This window comes from Laccaria bicolor, genomic scaffold, assembly GCF_000143565.1.
Source record: "Laccaria bicolor S238N-H82 LACBIscaffold_28 genomic scaffold, whole genome shotgun sequence".
Taxonomy (NCBI): Eukaryota; Fungi; Basidiomycota; class Agaricomycetes; order Agaricales; family Hydnangiaceae; genus Laccaria; species Laccaria bicolor.
Window position 1 is genome coordinate 526,171 of NW_001889899.1, and position 22,462 is coordinate 548,632.

Genomic DNA, 22,462 nt, shown 5'->3' on the forward strand with positions numbered 1-22,462 from the left:
GAAATCACAATGATATCAGTCAGATAACTAATGAAAATTGCAAATGATATCGCCCATGTAGCTAATGAAATTTCCAATGATATCGCCCAGGTATCTAATGAAGATCACAATGATATCGGCCAGATAACTAATGAAAATCGTAAATGATATCGCCCATGTAGCTAATGAAATTTCCAATAATATCGCCCAGGTATGTAATGAAAATCACAATGATATTGGCCAAGTAGCTAATGAAAATTGCCTAATGAAAATGCATGGTAACTGGAATGATTCCTATCATAAAGACTGTGGACTTATACACAGGGAGCCCTAGGCAGTTACCTTATTTTTATGATAAAGGTGGTACCCACTAGTGGGATTCCAACCATTTCTGCTGGATTCTGTCGGATTCTGTTGGAATTTCCATGGAATTGGAAACCAAAATGGCTGAGGCTCCAGCCAACTGGTTTCCGTTGGAATTCCATGGAATTCCAACATCCCACTTGGAATCCGCCGGAACTCATGGGGGATGGTAAAGACCTCCCCTCTCATGTTCCTCATACTCACACCTCCCTGGCTATCATTCAAATGCTAAAAAATCTTCCCTTGGTATCTATCCTCCAAATGAACAAGGAGATTGAGGACAAAAATGCTGCAAGGTCTCAGAAGACCTTCAACCACATTTCTGATCCCACTGTCGATACGGAACCTGGCTCTGATGAAGCTTCTTTGGTTTCTTTGGACGACACCAACTTGCATCACTTCCGCATTCCTTCCTTTGCTGCTTCCTGTCCGAACTTAATCTATGCTAAACTCGGAAAATGGATCGCTGATGAAGAAATTAAAGACAATCAAAAATCAAAAAGGAAAACTGCTGACAACATTAAACTTTCCACTGAGGAGGCTAGAATTGCAAAGTGTCGTTGCATGAATGGCAAAAAGATGGTACCTTGGGTTGTGGTAGTTCTCTGGCCGGCCACCTTTCCACAGAGCCTCTTTGACACTGAGCTTTGTATTGCCGTTCCACTGCCTTTTTTCCTTAATAAGAATTTGAACATCTTGAATGTTGAAGCATCTACTTTGCTGACGACAAAGACCAATCCAAACCCTGGTGAGACAAAGGGCACCATTATTCTTGATGTCGAGAAGCTTTCTATGTGTTTTGGCAAGGAGCTCTCCTTGTCTTGTAGCCAATGGATGGAGGCTGCTGGCAACATGTATCTCTTCCAAAAGGAACACGACGAGGAAGGCACAGCCGATGCTCACAGTAACTGGTATAACGATCATTTTTGTTTTTATACATCCCAGGACACTAAAGACAACCTTTATGATGCCTGGAAACCTGATGAGCTGAAGTTCCAACAGGAACATTGGGCTAAATATGGTGAATATGACGCTGCACGTTACTACCAGGCCTACAAGCTTTCCAAGAAGCAGCGTGAGATGATGGTTGACATTCGTGGGATGATGGGTCCTGAACCCACAAAAGCTCCTTTCACTGGGAAGCTCACACCATGACTCGCCCCTCGCCCCTCTCAGTCACGTCCCTCCCAGCCCTTTTCAACAGGCAGCGGCAGGTCTTCCTCCTCAATGCCCGACTGCCTTATCTGTGCTGAGTGAGGCCAAGCTCTATTTGACAAGATCTTGCATCCATACAACCCAGGCGCTTCTGACTTCTTATTGCGCAAACATGGCCTTTTTGAAAGCTATCCCCTCCTTCCCTTCAATTTGCGCTTCAGCTTCCCTATTGGCCATATGCCTTCCCTTTCCCAGACTGTTGTTATGCCCAACAATCCTTCCATCATTGCCTATCCCGACACCGTTTCTGATTATCTCACCAAAGAAGTCAAGTCAGGCAGGCTCTCAGGCCCTTTCTCTTGGGAAGTCACTGAGAGGATTCTGCATGGCCCCTTTCAATCCTCCTCTCTCCTCGTCTCTGTTCAGCCACAAGAACCAGGTGTACCCGATAAGCTGAGGGTGTGTCAACACCTGTCCAAGGCCTCAAAGCTTCACGCATCTGTCAACTCCTATATTCACAAGGACAACTTCCCTACGTGTTTCGACACTGCATCGAAAGTGGCTGAGATTGTGAGTAACTCTTTCTTCTGTTCCTTTTCCCCCTCTTTCTTCTGTTCCTTTTCCCCCTCTTTCCATCCTTTCCTTTTCGCGTCTCCTTTGCATTTCATGCGTGGAGACGCCTTCTTTATTAGTGCTGGCCTGCATCCAGTCACTCTTTGGGTATTCTTACCTACATCCCTTGTTCATCCTCCTGTTCCGTGCCATTGGCATGATGATATTATCTTCCGTGCCACTGGCACAATGATTATCTTCTGTGCGTCGAGCACAATGACTTCTCTTCCACGCGTTGAGTGTGATGACTTCTCTTCCACACGTCGAGTGTGATGACCCTTCTGATGTGTCAAAATGATGCTTCCCTTTCTGCACGTTGAGTGTATTATGCCCTCACACATATTATGGGCATCCGCTGCACCTCTCTCCCACATCTCATGTCTATGTTCTTGTCTGATCTATTATCTTCCTGCACATTTTACTCATGTCCCTTACTCTTATGCAGATTTCTCACACGCCTCCTGGAACGCAGGCATGCACTCTCGACATCAAGAAATTCCATCGCACATGCCCTGTTCTCCCACCTCATAAACCTTGGCTTGTCGTCCAAGGCATGTCTGACGACTTCTTCATCAAACACACTCATCCCTTTGGAGCCGCCCGCATGTGCCAGCAGTAATGCTGGCATGATTGCAAATGCCGTTGTCGATATCTGGAGGGCTGAAGGAGTCTTTCCAGTGCCGAAGTATGAAGATGATTTGAAAGCCTTCCGGTTTCCTTCACCTTTGGGCCCTTTCGTTGATGGCAAATTTTGTTATGACTATGATCGCGATGAGATGCTTCGCTGCATTTCTTCATTGGGAGTGCCTTGGCATGACGAGAAGGGTGATGAACGTTTTTCCTTCATCACCACCTTTATCGGTTTCCTCTGGGACATCCCTCGGAAGTGTGTCAGCTTGCCAGAGGGAAAAAGGAATAAATTTCATCAATGCATTCTCCAGTTCCTTGTCGACTTCAATGGTCGACCTTGCCATCTGCATGATGTTGAAAAGATCCATGGGTCTCTTTGTCACATTGCTTTTGTCTATCTCGATGGTCGCTCCCATCTGCCTTCTCTCTCTAACTTTGCCTCCACCTTCCATGGTGACGAATTCCTGACGAAGTATCCTCCACATTCCCTGATCACTGACCTGAACTGGTGGCTGGTCAAGCTCACTTTGCCAGGGCTACACCGATCTCTTCACCCTCTTGGTCCTTTATCAGACCTTGGCTTGTATGTTGATGCTTTGACATCATGGGGTATTGGCATCATCATCAGTGGTGAATGGGCTGCCTTCCAGCTATTGCCTTCTTGAAAGATTGTCGGTCATGACATCTGCTGGCTTGAGACTGTCGCCATTGAGCTTCTAGCTCTTTTCCTTGAATCAAAGGGCCTTCATGACACTCATCTTCTTGTCCATTCCGATAATCAGGGCACTATTGGCGCTCTTGATAAGGGCCGTAGTGGCAACATCTACCTTAACCTTGTGGTTCGTTGCACCCACATTATCCTCATGGCGACGTTGCTTGCCTTCAAAACTGTTTATATTGAATCTCAAGCTAATCCAGCTGATCCTATCTTGCGCGGGGAACCAGGACCAGCTGGGAAGCAAATTTTCCCATCGTTTCAGCTCCCTGATGAGCTATCTTCCTGTTTTGTTCATGCCTAGGTTAGCTCTCCTCATTTGATGTGATGTCCTCATGACTATATTCTAACTTTATCCAGCTCAGATTATCCTTTTAAGCCGGCGACACATGTCGTTGAGACGACTGTGGGTGGTTCAGTCTCTGTTCCTCCGTGCCCCACACATCGTCACACTCTCTTCCCTTTCAAGTCTTGTTCTACTGCATTCCCATCCACAGTCTCATCCATGCCTGTTCCTTCCACATTGTATACTGCTCTGCCCTTGCTAACTGCTCCTCCTCCCCTCCCAACTACTCTTCCTACTCAATCTACTTTGCTTACTCCTCTTGACCACCTCTCACCTCTATCATCTCAGTCTATCACACCCTGGAAACCTCATGCTGGGCGGCAGATCTCTCAGAGCGTTTTACGCCCCCATGTTGCCGCTGCCGATCGCCTATTTACCTGGGACACACCTCATGCTGCTCATCACCAACATCACCTGGCTACCTCCCTCCCTTCACATCTTGTTAACAGTGCTCTAATGTCAATCCGTGGTGCTTATGCACCTAACACGAAAACCACATATGCCGCTGGCACCCTCCGCTTCACCCAATTTTGTGACAGATGGAACATAGATGAAGAAGAGCAGATGCCCGCCTCTTACCCTCTCCTTTGCGCCTTTATTGGTGAACATAAGGGTAGGCAGGCTGGGAACACCATACGTTCTTGGCTCTCTGGCATTCATGCATGGCATGTCATCAACCATGCCCCTTGGTTTGGTGACGATGAATGGGTTCAGCTGGCCTGGGTGTCTGCGAACAAAGAGGGTACAAAGCACAAACACCCTCTCCGTGCACCTGTGTCCATTGAACACCTGCTGGTGCTCCACCATGTTCTCAATCTCTCCACTCCCTTTCATGCTGCAGTTTGGGCCCTTGCTCTCTGCACATTTTTTGGCTGTCGACGACTGGGCGAGCTAGCTGTTACTACCGCTGCTGCCTTTGATGGAAAATATCATGTTCTTCGCTCTGTCATGTGCACTACCTTCCTTCTCTCCTTTCTACTCTTCTTATATTTTGCAGGATCACCTTTTGTACATTGCAGGACGGTTCATCCTCTGCAAACTTCCACATTCCTTGGACCAAGACAACCAAAGAACTTGGTGCCTCAGTGATCCTTACTGTGCAGGATGATATCCTTTGCCCAGTCACTGCTCTGAAGAACCATCTCTCTGTTAATTCGTCCACAGATGAGTCAGCCCCCCTCTTCGCATATACAACTGCTTCCTCTCAATCAAAAATGCTTCTCAAACACGAATTTCTCAATTTCTGCATGGGTATTTGGTCATCTGCCATGCTTGTGCATGTTCTCGGGCATAGCTTTTGCATCGGGGGTGCTGTTGAGCTTCTCCTCACTGGTGTACCACCTGAAATTGTCACTGCAACAGGCGGCTGGACCTCTCTCGCCTTTTTGCTCTATTGGCATCACATGGAGGAAATTCTTCCAATGAGCACATCAAAAGCATACAACAAGTCCCACATTGACTCGTTGGCTGCAATCTTCGAACAATTTCGTATTCATAACAAAATCCCTTCCGCACTTATTGTCGCCTCTGATGGGAACCTCACCTTGTGATTCTCTTTCATCTTCACCATCTACCTTGTACTTATATTTCATCCCCACGTCCTTCTACCTTGCCATATTCATCTTTACAATCTACCTTGTACTTATATTTTGATCCACACATCCCTCCTACATTGCTACTGCTGTACTCATTGAAACTTGAAATGTATTTGTATTTCGAACAAGAAATTCTCCCAGAGTGCTGCTTGACTGGGTAGTTCCTCTGTGCTGAACCAACCTGCTTGTTGTGAGCTTACACTCTGGTTGGTATAGCTGGTTGTCTTGCACATCGAGCTTCCCAGATGCTCAGGTCTTGCTTGTCTTTCAGATTTCACTATTATCATTACTATTTAAGATCTGATTTGAATGAGCCGGGCAAGCCCTAGGCACAGACAAGTTATCCGCGCTCGCGGATTTCTTGTATTTAAATGTATCCTATATTTAAATACTCCTTCTTTCCCTGTATTTCATAAGACGCTACAGTTATCTCATCAACAGGATACATGGTCAGCTCAGGGTGGAACGTAGACTCGCTACCAGTGCCTTCGAGGATGTTGTCAATCCGATGACATGATGAGAAATGGAAGCAATGTTGCGGAGTGATGAAGTGATGGCGGAGTGTGAAAAAGGCCAACATCCTCGAAGGACTGGGAGAAACAAATGCGATTTTGTACGGAGGGCCCGTGGGAAGTTTGACTTCGTGAAATCGCTTTGCGATATTTTACAATGGTGTTCCTATGTGTGCTATCCCCGTATATTCCACTGATAGAATATGTCCAATGAAGGTATTATAGGTATTAGATGTATCAACTGTGAATTAGAGGGGGAATGGACATCGCTAGTAACTCGGTAAGAAGTTAATCACTATACTTCCCAAACCCAAGCCACTGCCTCGGCCACTGAGGTCCAACAATGTGTTCCGGACCAACTGAAGCCAACCTTTCGATCACGTCATCCGCGCGCGACATGCCGCCTCCAGAGGTAATCAACAAAAGTGGAAGATGAGGATGAGGAGATAGAACTCTCCGCATCTCAAATCCTGCAATTTGAGGCGGAGAATGCCAACATCCTTCGGACGGTGCAAAACACACTACCAGATGACACGAATCCGTTGTTTCCAAAGTCGCACAAGAGGACGCGATCACATCAGTCTTCCAGGACGCTCTCATTTGGCAGCCCGAGCTTGAGCAACGTGGCCTTCTTGATTGAGGGTGGCGGGGTGGTCGAGTCTGATTGAGCAATGTCGGATCACAGAGATCGCAGCAGGGGACAGTCGGAACTGTAATTGCGGTGAGTACACCGATTGTTAGTTGGATATCATGACTTACGGGGTTTGCGGTTTCCGTAGATTGCCACAAGGAGCACGTTACCGTTTGCGCAAGTGTACACAGCCCTTCATCTATGGATGCAGAGTCAAGAGGGACATCCTTCTAGCCCAGGCTTGAGTCGACGAAATGTTCACGCGTCTTCAAAACCGCCACAAATGACGCCTGTTATCCCTGATCACTTCCAGCAGCAAGGCCCACCAACATTTTAGCCACTCACCCAAATGTCAGTCCAACACAGGCAGCCTCAGACTCATGACCCAAGATCCAAGAGCTCCAGTCCAAAAGTTTCCTCCTCCCACTGAAGCTGTTGACGACGATGTCGCAGTTGCCAGCTATCTGGATGAGTTAGAGAATGGTGACTCCAAAACCATGGCCATGGTGCCAACAATAGCGGACGTCGATCGTGACATAGATGAACTTGAAGTCGAGGATGTCGATGAGACCGTGGACAGCGATAGCAAAGACGAGGACGAATGACGAACTCGCTGCAGCATTGTAGATTTACATGAAATTCTAGCTAAGTCAGACTTCCCACGGGGTCTCTCTGCTAAAATGTGTTCGTTGCTCCCAGCCGCTTCTGACGAAGCGAAGCGGAGCTTGAAAGAAGCGGCTGGTTGCGAGCCTAGGTGGAACGTGGAAGGTTGAACGTTGAACCAACGTTGAACGTTTGAACGATCGAGTTGCGATCGAGACAACGTGCAAACAACGCGCCAAACTTCAAAATACGCTGGCTCTTGAAAATTTGAATCAGTAATATACTGGCAAACTACACGGCACTCTCAATAGCAAACTACTAGACACCGCTCTCCGAAATATATTCCATCGACATTAGATATGTAAAAAAATTGAACAAGAAAGTGTACATGTAGCGTAAGTGAATAAATGTCCTGGGACGTCTTGGGACCGTGTGCAATAATGATAACCTCCTCTTGCAACCAACCCGCTCAATCACCCCCCAACGAGCTGCTGAAACAACAAATACGAAATGCCCTCACAAAGCATCTCAATCTTCTCCGCCATAGCCGCAAACTTGAACTTATTCCCATACCTCTCCAATCCCCGTCGATGCCTCTCCAATCTCTTCACCGCATCTCCCAAACTCCTTCCTTCTTCCCCATCCGCTTCCCCCTCACGAACCCAAACAACCTCCCCCCAATCCCACATCCAAGCCTGCACACCACAGCTCTCCTCAACCCTCCTCACAGGCTCCTTCACCACGCCAGAAACCCCACCATTCGAACTGGATGCGAGGTGCTTGATGACGTCCATCAAGGCGACGTATATCTCGCTGTGGACCACCCAATCGCGCTCTGCGCCAAGTGTATGAGATAGGAAAGCGTACATCACCGACGGGAGGTAAGAGACCGTGAATAGTCGTGGGATGGAGGGATGTATCGCGGATCCCGACGACGACTCGGATTCAGACGCAGAGAGGGAAGCGACTTGAACAAGCCAACTCGACGTTCCTCAACGTACCCACGCCCTCGTCCTCTTATCCGTACGCGCAATCACAACATTGATAAACTCGCGCGTTGGGGAATTCGCAACGAACCCCGCGTAATCCTTATCGAAGCTGCACAGCACTTCAAGTAAGGCAATGGCGCAGATGGCAGAGCAGCAGGTCCGGATTGGGCATGACTGGCCACCAGAGCAGGTGGGTGGACACCGTGTGGGTTTGAAGCAGCCCCTGCAGTGTTTTGTGTTGCAGGATGCGCAAGGGAGGTGGAGGAGTCGGGGGGAGAAAGGTTCGTTTGGCTGTAGGTATTATTTGATCAGCGTGAAGAAGACAAGAAAAAAAGAAAAAAAGAAAAAAACGTACCGAAGAACGAGGACTCTTAACAACCTCACGACACTCCGAACACCGTCTACTCGCAGTAAAAAAATAACGGTGATGCGAAATTTCGTGCTCAGGCGATATATTTTGTGCCCAAGATCGCGTAGCCGGCCGCGTTGTGGGTGTTACTAGTGGTGTAGGTGTCATCGTCAAGCCGAGACGAAGGTCCCGCGCGGAGGCTGACGCTTTGACATAGGTATCTTGTCCTGGTTGTGTTGGGGAGAATGAGGATGGGTCGGGGGCGATGAAGCTGAGACGGAAGGTGCGCATGCACGCCGGGAAGAAGAGCTCGCGATGGCCCCAGTCCCTCGAGAAGGCTTCCTGGGAATGTGGACGTGAGGGCGGGAAAGTCGAGGGGGACGTTGATGGTGGGGATGATGATGGAGTCGATGAGCCTGCAATCGATCCACTTCTTTCGGATTTATAACCGATTTTCCTGGGGGTGCCATATCCTCCACCCTCACTTTTGACGATGACGAAATAGATTCCATGCCGACGTACTCCCTCGCCGTCTTGCACTAGGGGTGCTTGCTGTCCAAACCTTAGTGTCGTTCCAGACGAACGTAAGCGGTTTCTCTACGTTATTTCGTGGACGTAAAAATCGATTTTTGCACTCTAGGGGGTCTTCCTGACCTGCGTCGAGAGGTACGTGGATGGAACAACAATTATAGAGTTGTAGATGACTTACCGATGTCCAAACAGCTCTTGCGACGTATCGTCCGTCCTTCACCAGTCAATCGCCATCCTCTGACGTCAAGTTGATCGCCATCCCTCGCTAAACCGTCGTCACCATCCTGAAATGTAGCCAGTGTTGCATGCAAAGTCAAATTCTCTGAAGTACATATTCATCATTTCCTCCAACTTGAAATGACAAATATAGCTTACGTTGGACACGAGTCCGCAAATCGTAGATAGATGCCAATGGCGAGGAATGATGAATCCAAGATGAGTCTATGCTTGAGCACGTTTCTAATGGAATGAGCACGGGGATAAGGAGAGCAACGTACCGTTGCCGTACTACGCGGTCGTCCGTCCAGTCGTTTTGGGGAGGAGTAGTGTTGATCTTGCGTCTATCGTCCTAGAATGCTGTTAGATAACGCGAGAGATCATTGGGGCCCCACTCACCGTATATGATGTGTATTCCGAAGATACAGCGAGTTCCCCGTACGGGGTCAGGGGAAATGAACGAACAAGTTGGATCCACGATCTTGAGTGGCCAAAGTTCGAACACATAACACCTGTTTGAAATCCTCTTGTGAGTTCGACTTTCAGCCACCCTCAGGATGAAGATTTCGGCCGCTTGTGCAAGCGGTTTCGAGGACAGGGATGGGAGTGTTGTAACGAGCCAACACGTGTTGGGTGAGAAAGAAATATTTATTATTATTATTTTCGGGCCGAATGGCTCCGCCTCTGAATCTCCCAAAATCCATTTCGATGCCACTCTAGACGCCCAACCGATTGCGCATATATCTTCTACTACCGCCCAAGCATACAATATCTAAGGTAGGCGGGAACTATATGGCAGGATTTGAATTCGTGATTGATCCAATCGCTTCTCAAGACTATTTTGGGACCACTACCATTAGGTAATCTCCACTCTCCAGAACCTGACGACGCTTGAAATATAGCACAGATGTGATACAAAAATGCAAGTAGAGTGGATCACAAGAAATAACATGGAAAGGATTGTAAAAAGAGTGGAATTAGAGGGCGACAGTCTTTGAAAACGAAGGTCAGCGCCCTCAGTCGACGAGTCAAACACGTACACACAAAGCCTCGGCGCTACGACAGCGCTTGCAGCGTTGGCGTAGGTTCCGCACGTAGATACAAGGTAGAGATATATGGCTGATTAGTTTCCTTCAACTTCGACATTCTTGGATGTATAGAATTTTCCAGATCCTTCTCAGAAAATAAAAACCAAAATAGAGCATATTTGTGACTCCTGGTCAACTGCCAGTGAATGGGCAAGTGAATGGGAGTACAAGATTCGGTCCGTTGGAGATCAGAAAAATCGGCTGAACTCGCATGGTCGAGGACCTTATATTATTATATCCGACACAGAACAGTACCAGAATATATGTATTTATGATATTTAGTAAGCTTTGGAGGCTGGCACCCCGTAAATAAAAACAATGCTTCTATATTGACGTATTTTTTTCTGGATTTTTATGTTCCAAGCTGTCTGCCATTGGTAGCGTCCACCTTGCATCCACCGTAAAAAAAAAAGACTACTGAAGAAATCTTCATTGACTTGTTTTTATGCTACAGCTAACGAGGTATTGATAGACCATATTCCAAAACACTCCGCTTAGTGATTTTATTTACTTTTGGAGCTGACCAAACAACTACGGCCAGCCATTTGGTGGGCATTGCCTTCCCGCCCCTTCTCACTTGTTGCATATATAGTCATAGATTCCCAGTAAGGTTATTTGCACATACCCTGAGGCTCCACAAGTAAACAAAATCACTAAGCGGAGCGTTTTGAAATTTGTCTCGTTAGCTGTAAGTCGTTGCCTTTGTCGCGGAGCATAGCCTTCGGATTCTATTACCAAACATGATAAAATTTAAAGGAGCATACATAGTTTCCATAGCATATTAGCGTGTAAGTATGATAATGTTGAGTTTGTGCATCGTGTCGCAACTCTCATATGAGACTTGCAAGTCAATGACTGTCCAATTAAGTATTATCATTATTAGTTTGGAGGTTCACCTGCAAGTTTATCCATACTACTAAAAACCATTTTTACTGTCTTTGAACAGCCTTGGTGGTTGAAATATTATCGAATCCTAAGCAAGAGAAATAAGATTCGGCAGATCCCAGCAGCGGAAATTGAATTCTCATTGGTGAAATGCGTGCGTCGGAAATCAAAATTCTGCCATATAGTTCCCGCCAACGCTAAATATCCATTCTCCAATCTCATTCTAAGGTGTGTATAAATCTCCTCGATATCTCTTCTTACATCTCACAATCATCTCCGGCTATAATCCCATCATGCCTTCGTCAACAGTACAAATGATGCAGGACCCAGTAGAATGCCCGCCTCACGCTCTCTCAGCCACTCGAACAGCTCGTTCTCGTTGTGGAATTTCGTAGCCAAGGAGGATTATGGCTTCAGCGCTGCCATGCTGATAAGGATGCCTTCCTTGCAGCACAGCGTCAGCCGCGCACAGTCCGGACCTGCTGTCCTTCCATCTGCGCCATTGCCCTATTCGAAGTGCTGTGCAGTTTCGGGCTTGCTCAGGCGGCTTCCCTTTCCTCTGCGTCTGGATCCGAGTCGTCTAGAATACATCCCTCCATACCCCGGTTATTCACAGTCTCCCACCTCCCCTCCGTGATGTACGCCTTCCTGTTCCACACATTTGGCACAGAGCGGGATTGGGTGGTTTATAGCGAGATATACGTATGCTGATGGACGTGATCCAGCACCTCTGCTTCAAGTTCGAGTTCGAGTTGGGGTGAAGCTGGGCCCGCTGGGGCCTGTGAGGAGTTTTGACGAGAGCGGTGGTGTGCAGGCTTGAACGTGGGATCGGGGAGGTTGCTTGGGTACGTGGGGGGAAGGAAGGAGTTTGAGAGATACGGTGAAGAGGTTGGAGAGGCATCGGCAGCAATTGGAGAGGCGGCAGCGATTGGAGAGATATGGGAATAACTTCAAGTTTGCGGCTATGGCGGAGATGCTTTGTGAGGAGGTTTCGTATCGTTGTTTCAGTCTACAGTATATCCTTCGTTGTTGCCTTCTTCATGTTGATCTCATTCTCTGCCTCCTCTAAATTCGATTGTAGATACATCCCTCCATCCCTGGTCTCCCTCCTGTTAATAATGTCCACCGTATCTTTTTAGATTAGATTTTCGGATAGATCTAAGTATTGAACCAATAGCATTTCAGAAACATAAGCAAATAACAGTCGCAAACACCGAAAAAAATGCCTTCTTTTCCAATTCTTTTCAGCATTTCGCCCTCCTTTTTCTTATATATGTAGGATCATAATTTCGCCTCCCCGAGGGGACACTTGTAATAATATTACAACTTGTTTAATAAAAAAACAAAAAAACTCCCGTGAGACCACGGAAGGCAAAGTAGGTGAGGACATAATTCGGCGGGACAGCGCAAAGACTCAAGGAGGGGGTGGACTGTCGACTGATAGTACCCCATCGATGGCGTGGGATTGCATACGTGGGGATTGGCGAGATGCGAAAAGCTACGAAAAGCGTAAGTGAACATACACTTACAATAATATAAAGTGACCTCAACTGCATCGACGTCGAAACGGACTGCGTGAAATCTAGCCGAGGAGTGGACTTACCCCTTGTACATGATTTTCTCTCCAATACGTCGCGCTTGAAATTTCTCCTCAAAACTGAAATTGTAAATGTCAGGGTTCTATTCCAATTTATATATTCTGCATCCCTGTGCGTGAATTTCCGCAAGTTTTGGTGCTAGGGGATTGTCAACTGCAATATACACATAATCTTCACGGGACTCTGTAATAATCTTTGCTGATGTCGCGTAACCACTCCGGTCACGCATACGTCTTCCTTCTCCTACCTCTCGACGTCGACGCCTTTCGCTCCATCTTGTTCCACCATGCGTTTTGTCGTCGCTGATTGTCATCCAGTCGCTAAAGTCGTCCTGGATGCCACCCACGGTGAGTCCCCCCATTTGCTTCCCTCCCCGCTTTCCTGATACGCTCGCTCGCCGTTTCAAGGCTTTATTGGGTGTCCTTAATATCGAGTGAGTATCGTCGTTTAACCCGCACATCAACGAAGATAACTTACTTGATGTTTTTAGTTGGGATTCTTATGAGTCCATGCTGAGGGTACGTTAGTTTCCATTCCTGAGTTTGAAATCGGTTGCTTACCATGCGACAGTGAATGGCCGCTGTGAACTCCCTTCGCCCGCCACCATTCAGGAAGGTGCTGGAAATGAAAGTATGTCAGATCCCTATACCGAATCCCAGTTCATCGACTTACCTGCAGTTGAAATATACAGTGGAAGGAAGTGCAAATACGTGTACGTCGGCCGAAAAGGTTGGACATGCGTCGATAAGTCATAGATTGAACATATCCATGGGGAAGAGTGATGACTCTATTCAGACGGAATGCTTCCAAGTCAGCACCTTCGGCCCTCCATCAATGACATCAACATACCGTATATCCAATGATATCTCAATCGTTACTCCTCGATCCTGGGTCCTTCGCCTTCTGCTCCTTTATCCTCTGATACATAACAAACTTTCCATCATCGTCCTCTCCAACCGCCACCTCCACCAAATCCGCCAAATCAATAATAGCCCCATCCAAAGTCCGAATCACATCAACCGCAGTATCCCAAGCCTCCGCACCCTTGCTCTTCACCAAAATCTCATGCACCTTCTCCGACACCTCCCTCAGCACTGTATGCGCCTTGGCAGCAGGCTCCCCTTGAGACCGAACGAGACGAGTCACGTCCTGGAAGAAGTTGTCAATCATGTCTTGGGGAACGTCCGTGAATGAAGAGCAGAGCTCTCAGGAGTATGACAAGGCAGCGGACGGCTCCAGGAAATACACAGGGCCAAAATCGCCGTCGGCTCGTTGGATGTGGATGAGGCATGTCAAGAGGTAGTTCGTTTGGTCGTGCTCGTGGATCAAGTCCAGCATGGCGTACATCAACGTGAGCGTTAAAAAGGCTGCGGCACCTAAAGTCACGAATTACCCCCAAATTTGAAACTTCTAAGTAACCGCCGAGTAGTGATGCGATGCACGTACCGATGGCCAGACCTTTGACTTTAGACCTGGGAGTTCCATCCTTCCTGAACAGAAGTTTTAAAGCTAAACCGGCTGGCCTGGCGCTGAAAGACGCCTTGTGTATTATCCGTCGCCTTGACGCTTGGAAATGGCGGCTAACAGAGGTTGTTGGCCTGGTGGCGGCCCTCGCATTGAACGTTGAACAGTGGAGTAAACGAAATGACTATTGTTTACTGTTGTTACAGGTTCATATGACAAAGTAAACAACCACTTCCTTCAAGCCACCATAGCTTCGGGTGCTTCGACTGGACTCTCGAGAATGAATGTCGGAGTCCAGCATACTCTAAGTGCGACGTCATGGAAGTGGTTTCGCTTTAAACCTTCTAAAAATTGAATATTGAACTCCGATCTTACAATTCAAATTCTAGGAACGACAACTTTTTCGTTTTATGTATATGAAGCCCTCAAACCAATCCGTGTCGTGTCAACCACCCCTAGGCCTTTTTTCTGACCCTTGGCCATCTCTTTCTCCTTACGTTTCGTAATACAATACTTTTTCAAAAACCAACGTTCCTTGGCGCCGTCGCGTCGACTCTTCTTTTGCTCTTCTTCTCTCCACCTCCTTTGTCCAGCACATGTGACAAGCGACCGCACCGTCAATCCTGTCTACCCCTTTGAGCGCCCCTAACGGTTAGGAGTAGTCAATAAACTAGGAGTCCCTTGTTCATCGTTCATTGAACATGCCCTGCTTTGAACTCAATAAAATCTGCACGAGAAAGTCACCGCAGAGGGAGGAAAAGAAATATTAAGGGAGATGAGGGAATGTCCAGTGGGTAGATATCTTAAATCAGGTTAGTATCATCCACCCTTCCTAATATCTACTCCGTTTCTGTGTCCTGGATCCTAACTGTATTGTTGCCGGAGCCCGAGAGTACACGTCTGCTGTCAAAAAGTGCAACAGACATGATCGGACCTGTTGGCTTCCTCGTCTCCGCATCCCAGATGCGAATTGTCTTGTCGGCCGAGCCCGAGACTGGGCGCCTGCCATCAGGCGAGAATGCGACAGATGTAATCGATTCTGCGTGTCCTTGGAATGGCTCACCCACTAACTTCCCCGTCTGTGCATCCCAGATCCGAATTGTCTTGTCGTCCGACCCCGAGACTACGCGCCTGCCGTCAGGCGAGAAGGCAACAGAGCTGATCCGATTTGTGTGTCCTCGGAATGATTCTCCCACGGGCTTCCCCGCCTTTGCATCCCAGATTCGAATTGTCTTGTCGTTTGACCCAGAGACTACGTGCCTGCCGTCAGGCGAGAATGCGACAGACATGATCGCATCTGTGTGTCCGAGTCGGAATGGCTCGCCCACTGGGTTCCCCGTCTCTACATCCCGGATCCGAATTGTATTGTCGTACGAGCCCGATACTACGTGCCTTCCGTCATGATCAGGCGAGAATGCGACAGATGCAATCCAATCCGTGTGTCCTCGAAATGGCTCTCCTGGCTTATCCGTCTCCACATCCCAGACCCGAATTGTCCCGTCCTTTGACCCCGAGACTACGTGCCTGCCGTCAGGCGAGAATGCGACAGACATGATCGCATCTGTGTGTCCGAGTCGGAATGGCTCGCCCACTGGGTTCCCCGTCTCTACATCCCGGATCCGAATTGTATTGTTGTACGAGCCCGATACTACGCGCCTTCCGTCAGGCGAGAATGCGATGGACATGATCGCATCTGTGTGTCCTCGGAATGGCTCGCCCACTGGCTTCCCCGTCTCTACATCCCAGATCCGAATTGTATTGTCGTACGAGCCTGATACTACGCGCCTTCCGTCAGGCAAGAATGCGACGGACAGAATCACACCTGTGTGTCCACTCAATACGAAGATGGAAGCTGGGGTATGAGTGATGGGTTAAGTCCTTCACAAAAGAAGAATGGTGGCTTTCACTTACGATCTGTCAATTGTTCCATAAACTGTTGGGCTGTCTTCTTATATTGAACATGTGCTACAAGAGGACGGATTGCAATCGACGGGCTTAATTTTAAATTGGCTCGATGAGCCCCCAGGATGTCTACCGTGTTATGCAGGATTTGAGACATGATCTCAGGCTCGAGAGCAGGTTTCTTCAGGGCGTCAACGGCTTGATCGTATAGTGGTTGACATCCATCCGCTAAATGTGGCCATATGTGAGCTACGGAAAATTTTGAGGAACAGAGCAAGTTTACCCCCCCAAGTTGCAATTTGGCGCAAAATCTGCCACACAGTACTATCACGCTCGGTTATGAACTTCTCCACATGGGCGCGCACAGCGTCGTCCAAGTCCAATTCCAGCCAATCGCCGAGCCCCTCCAGACGCGCTGTATCCCAGAATGATGGATCGTCATCCACAGAACGTGCTTTTGGAGTGTACTCGCTCTTCAAATTTCCGGCCAGCAAGAGAGATCCATGGATCTTCTGATTAGCGTGTATTTTGCGGCTTGATCCGAGGTGAGGCCTAAAAACAGTTAATTCAAGTTGAGGTATTGCCTGCAGTTGGAGAACTTGCTTGCGAGTCGTCTTTTTTCCATTTTCGCGCCTCGTGTATGTCAATCTATACCAGGGATAAAGCTCAAGCGGCCACCAGCCCAACGTCAAAGATTTGATAACATTGATCTGCTCGTGACGAGAGAGCTCACGCTCGAATGGTTTTGTGCGAAGACCGAGCGCCCTCGCTTCAAGCACCATCCACCTCAGAGGAGGTCTGCTACGATCCATCCCCGGGTTCTGGACATTCCCGCCTCCTCTAAATGTAAAGACACGACAATTCCGAACCCCCTAGTGGACAGGTAAAGGCACTTACATATCCGAGTGTGTGCCCGCAAACCAGACTTCCAAGGTTTGTGGATGCACTTTTTTCATACCCTGAGAGCGGTCAACCTCGTTGCTTGGGGATATATCTTTCGTAGTTTCGCCCTCATTCTTCGTGGATGGATTAGTTCCCTTTTTTGAGGATCCATGGTCAGCACTTGAAGGGGTCTTGTCGGCCGGTTTTTCGCAAGTGGCTGAACCTCCATAAGCATACTCGGGCAAGAATTTGACCCGTCGCTCGTCGAGCGCCAGTGCATGACGGAAGAAGCAGACATGTTTCATCCCATCGATCGTTCGAGGGAGCATTTTCTTTCCGCGTGTGATCCCGATGGACGAGACACTATCCCTAAAACTCTTCTCGTGTACAGGGTTCCATAAAGGCAGAGTACGTATTACATACCAGGCACCAACGAAATGCACTCGTACGTTGTTGTATGAGAAGGCCTGCTTGAAACGCTCGGCGCTGCTTGTGTGTGTCGTCTGCGGCGATCCAACTGTCACTGAACTTGATGGCTTATCACTTTTCGGATCTACATATAGCTCGTATGCACTGAAGATAAACAATCAATGAATAATAAAGTATGGAATATCTTGAGCGCACAATGGGATCTGCATCTCATTTCCCTTATGAATCAGGCCGACCTAGATGTTTCCGAAGACGTCAACTGGGTCTGCCAATGCTCCCAGAACGTAGTGCACCTTGTCGATCATTGCCGAGAGCGCACGGACTTGGAACGCACCACGAGAAAAGCCTGTAGATCCCTCAGCATAGACAGACATAGAAGTCACATATTGTTCTAACGCACCGAAAAGAAATATACAATCCCCAGGCTCATAATTGTCCGACAACCAGCGATATGCACCCAATAGTGTTCGTTCAAAATTCCTGAACAAAAAAAGACGTAAAAGAAAAGCAAGATATATGAAGCAACCACTCAGCGCACCATGCGATCGCCAAATCGATCTTATGAGAAACCACCTGCCGGTAATATTTGAATGATTTCCAAGATGGCCGAGCGTACGTCCCGATACCACTGTTGTACCAAGTTTTCTGGTTCCCGCTCTCCTTTAAGATGCGATTGTACAATTCGATAACATTTGTGTTCTTTTAAGAGTGTCAGCAACTGCCGCTGGACAGCATCGCAAATGCATACCCTCTCTCCGAACTGATTTGCGGTACCGTCGATGCAAACGATGAGGTTTCTACCACCGATCTTATGCTCACACAGTGGTTTGATTTCTGTGGTGACAGGGCCCGCAGTCGCTTATCAAGGAAAAATCAGGGTTGTTCATCAAAGGACCGTAGATGTGGACGAAATAGTCATTACGTTTCTCGCCTTCAACAGAGGGTATAGGATCGTCTGCCATGGAGGAAAGGGAAGTGGGTAACTGTGATGGAATGGAGGGAGGTAAGGAGAGTGCTCACTGGACGTTGCTCGAGATTATGAAGCCTCCAGGCTACCTCGTGGTAGGTGCATGTCATTAGCGGGTGACATGTTGACAGGATACACGGTAGGAACGATCAAGGTACAGTCGTGGACAGCCAAAGTCAACTAATTTTATGATCGTGATATGAGGACCCTGCACAACCTTCAATAGTACTTTTTATTGCAGAAACGTGAAGATTCAAGTTAGGACTCAATGCTTTGATTTCCACGAGCCGATTTTTCAAAATTGATGAAATGAGAAATTTTACTCCCAAAATATTGGCCGACCCTTAAATGGACCCCTAAAATCATGAAAAATAGCGCAATCGACTTCTTTTTTAAAGCTGCATCTGATTCTGGACTTTGGGGAAATTCTGATGAGCCGTTTTTGTATGGTGCACCAGACTTAGTCACCGCTACATTTGTACAGCGGCCAATTTGGTTGGCAAAATTTTTTGAAAAATATATCTCTTCTTTTATGGGTGGAAATTGTTCCTTGCACATTCTGTTTGTCCAAAAAGATGCTTTACGCAGTTACTGAGGGTTTTTAGACAACGGGTCACTCAATATTAGCTTGGTAACCCCTGACAGGGTCTACCCAAATATAGAAATTGTATACCATATATAGCAATCCGGCCAAATCCCAGCCGTCAAATTTTTTTATCTCCATCAGTTTTGATGCAAATAAAAATCGGTCTGGTAGTTTTGTTTGCCTTTGCAAAAGAAGCATTTTTACCAGAGGGATAAGAAAAAGGTGAAATTTTGGACCCTTAAATTTCTTTGTACAAAAGTAGTGGTGACTAAGTCTGGTGCACCATAGAAAAAAATGATTTTAAACTACCGAAAATGGCAATTCAGGGTCTTCCCACCCCTTTGGACCCTCAATAAACCCTGTCTCTTTGACACCCCTCCTCTCCCCACCTTTAGCAAATTGTATATCATTGATTTCCAATCAGAATTATAATATTAGACAAGAGCCACTAAATTTTTCAGTCACCTCTGGCATTGGGAACCTGCCAAGGGGGTCTTAAGAGCTGCTGAAGAGCCCTACTGAATGACAAAAATAGTCCAAATTTTTGGCCAACCCAATGTCTCATGGGAAAAACTTCAAAGAGGTGTTTTTGGACATATTTTCACATCCTGAGTTCGAATCTGAAGTCAGAATGTCAAAATATTTAGTCCTTCCCAAGATATCAAATTGGTTGACTTTGGCTGTCCACGACTGTAGTATTGTTCGATTGTGTCTATGAATACTCTGTGAGTTACACCAGTGGCCTAGTATAGTACATGTCAAAGTTGGCGTAGTTGTAGGCAGGCGACAAGTTGACAGGATACACAGTAGGAATGATCGAGGTCAAGGGGCTCCCAGTGGAAAAATCCATAACACTCCACTCCCCCATGTGACTTCCGATCCTGCTTACAGGGTCCTGGTCAGTCGCTTACATGAGTTGCAGCCCTTCCAGCTAATTGTGAAACGATAGAGCAGCTCAGTTCCTGTTCCAGCTCAACTGTGAGTTTGTTTGTGGCAGACATAATGTCGGAAATTTCCCTGGCACCTGATAAGGGTTGTTAGGCACCCAAGGCACCTGATGTCTTATATTAATAATGGCTTACAATTTTGCAGTTAATTTATTATTGCAATTTTCAATAATGAGAGTGCATTTGTGAATTGGAAGTTCTGGGGTGATTCCGGCAGGAACTATGGTGGCAAAATTGGTCCGCCACGCAACCCATCACTAGCACTCCCTATAACTCTTCAAGTTTGCTATATTCCTTCAAAGCAATACTCCTATACTTTTTGTTATGTTACTGTAATCATTGTTTTCTACCTTTATGATATATATGGCATCCACCTCTCCTCAGATCAACTTTGTCTGTCAGCATGCTAGGTGGCAAAACATGGTCAAGGCTCTGGATCTGCCAAGACAGGCAATTTTGCTTTCCCCAGAGGTGCCCATCTCTCGCTGCATTGGGCATATTCTCAGTGGAAAATTACGAGTCCTGGAGTTTACATAAGGAATTGTTCTTATACAGACCTGTTTTTTTGTCATATTATTCTTTGAGAGCTATAGACAAATAGTACCAAATAGATGTCAATTTTGTACTGAAAAGTGGATGTCCACTTTTCAGTTTAGAATTGACACTTGTTTGGCTGGATTGCTGGTCTGCATCCAAGTAATGGCAAGACAGACATAAAAACCCTCTGGTAAAGTGGTGGTATTTTTGAATAAACATCTATTTTGAACAAAGACCTATCTAAGGTACAGGGGGGACCAGCAGATGAGCAATCAGGCCTCAGGTGGTGCCTGACATGGAGCAGCTCACTGTGTGCTGTGCTGCGGTGGTGTGACAATATGGAACTGAGGATGGGCAATGAGATGGTAGTTGATGTTGTCAGCCAACATTGGCATGGAAAAGGGCAGGGTGGTAGTACTTCTGTATCACCTCCCTTCTCCGTCCATTTTGAGATGATGTTTATGCCCATAGTGTCCCAGTAGCCATTGTGAACTGTACAAACAATATTTCCTGTCTTCAAGCTCTTCATCTTTGCAAATCAGGAGGAACTCTTGTTCATATGCAACTTGCAATTGCAGCATCAAAAGGTGGGAATTTGGCAGCTTCAGACAGCCAGAAAAGAGTACAGCTGCTGCTAATCCTGCCCCCTGTCACAGGTGAGGAGAGAAAAAAATGGTTGAAAGCTACTCCACACTAACCCCATCAGGAAGTGGCAGTGGCAGCAGTGAGATGCTGACCACCACTGTGCAAGGAATCACAAAACAGCTATCAATGTCTCTGCTTCGTACACCAGTGTGCCAGTGCCAATGTACAAGAACCTTTCGATGACAGCTACAGCATCTTCCAGCTCCTCATCCTCATTGTTAGAGTCTATGATATTCCTATGAATACAGGTCAGTAGTTAATCATATGTAGACAATGTTACCTAGATTGAGAGTCAAGTGTAGAATGTAATATGTAGAGGGCATGTGATCCTAAAAGCATAGAGAGTCTTGTCTTGATTATCTGATGGGCAGCATCACTTGATGATCAGAGGTGTTAGCGCTTAGCTTTAATGGTTGATCAAAGTTGATTGATAGTGCTAAGCCTTACCAAATCACTCAAGGATGCTGCTCAGTTCAGAGAACTTAAGTCAAGTCAAACTGGGGTAAAAGTAAGTATGATCCTTACTTCTTACATTTCAACTAATTTAAATACATGCAGTATCTAGTTTAGAAGTATCTGGTTCATTCATATTTGTGCTACAATGTTCTCTCAGATTCTTTACCAAAGCATGACTCAATCCAGAGTTGTTTGGTCAAACCTGTAATCCTAACAAGCCTAACAAGATGTGCAATGCATATACAAGTCAGCGAACGTGTTTGTGAACACTTCAAGTCAAATGACAACAGAATACAACTATCCTATAGAATAGTAAACAGAATACAACTACAGTTGAGTGCAAAAAGAATGAAGGTTGGTTCATTTTTCTGGTTCTTTCTAAGAATCTATTGTGCCTCAAATGTATTTGTGTATTCCCTTGGTATGGGTTAATTTCAGTGAAAGCTGGAGCCTTGAGAAGGTTTTTATTCTGGAGGCCATTTTTGGCATCTGAAAAAAAAAAAATTGTACTAACTGGCGAGGTAGCCAGAACATATCTCTGGTCAACCTGAATGAGCCTATCAAAGAATTAGTTAAAAATACTGAGCGGTTATGCTTGTAGAGCCTCCAGAAAATGGTCATTTTGTGCTATTTTGGTCATTTTTGGCCTGTTTTAGACAAAACAAGCCATTTTCCAAAGCCTCTACAGACCTAACTGCTCAGTATTTTTGACTGATTCTTTGATAGGCTCATTCAGGTTGACCAGAGGTATGTTCTGGCTACCTCCCCAGTTAGCGCATTTTTTTTTTTTCAGATGCCAAAAATGGCCTCCAGAATAAAAACCTTCTCAAGGCTCCAGCTTTCACTGAAA

The 22,462-nt window shown here is 46.7% G+C and overlaps 2 protein-coding genes across 2 annotated transcripts; both read right to left on the bottom strand.

The window, feature by feature from the left end:
- Positions 1 to 6,484: 6,484 nt before the first annotated feature.
- Positions 6,485 to 9,930, bottom strand: LACBIDRAFT_330668 (uncharacterized protein; the record flags this gene model as incomplete). Its single annotated transcript, XM_001884976.1, has 15 exons — positions 6,485 to 6,567; positions 6,667 to 6,731; positions 6,884 to 6,998; positions 7,035 to 7,151; positions 7,172 to 7,399; positions 7,800 to 8,122; positions 8,251 to 8,421; positions 8,486 to 8,531; positions 8,554 to 8,895; positions 9,002 to 9,133; positions 9,189 to 9,332; positions 9,386 to 9,456; positions 9,508 to 9,578; positions 9,626 to 9,738; positions 9,777 to 9,930. The coding sequence occupies 15 exons, from the start codon at positions 9,928 to 9,930 to the stop codon at positions 6,485 to 6,487; spliced, it is 2,175 nt and encodes a 724-aa protein (XP_001885011.1).
- Positions 9,931 to 13,651: 3,721 nt separating this feature from the next.
- Positions 13,652 to 13,967, bottom strand: LACBIDRAFT_304651 (uncharacterized protein; the record flags this gene model as incomplete). The annotated part of the gene is made up of 1 exon (XM_001884977.1): positions 13,652 to 13,967. One exon carries the CDS (start codon positions 13,965 to 13,967, stop codon positions 13,665 to 13,667), a length of 303 nt encoding a protein of 100 aa, XP_001885012.1. The 3' UTR covers positions 13,652 to 13,664.
- Positions 13,968 to 22,462: the final 8,495 nt, after the last annotated feature.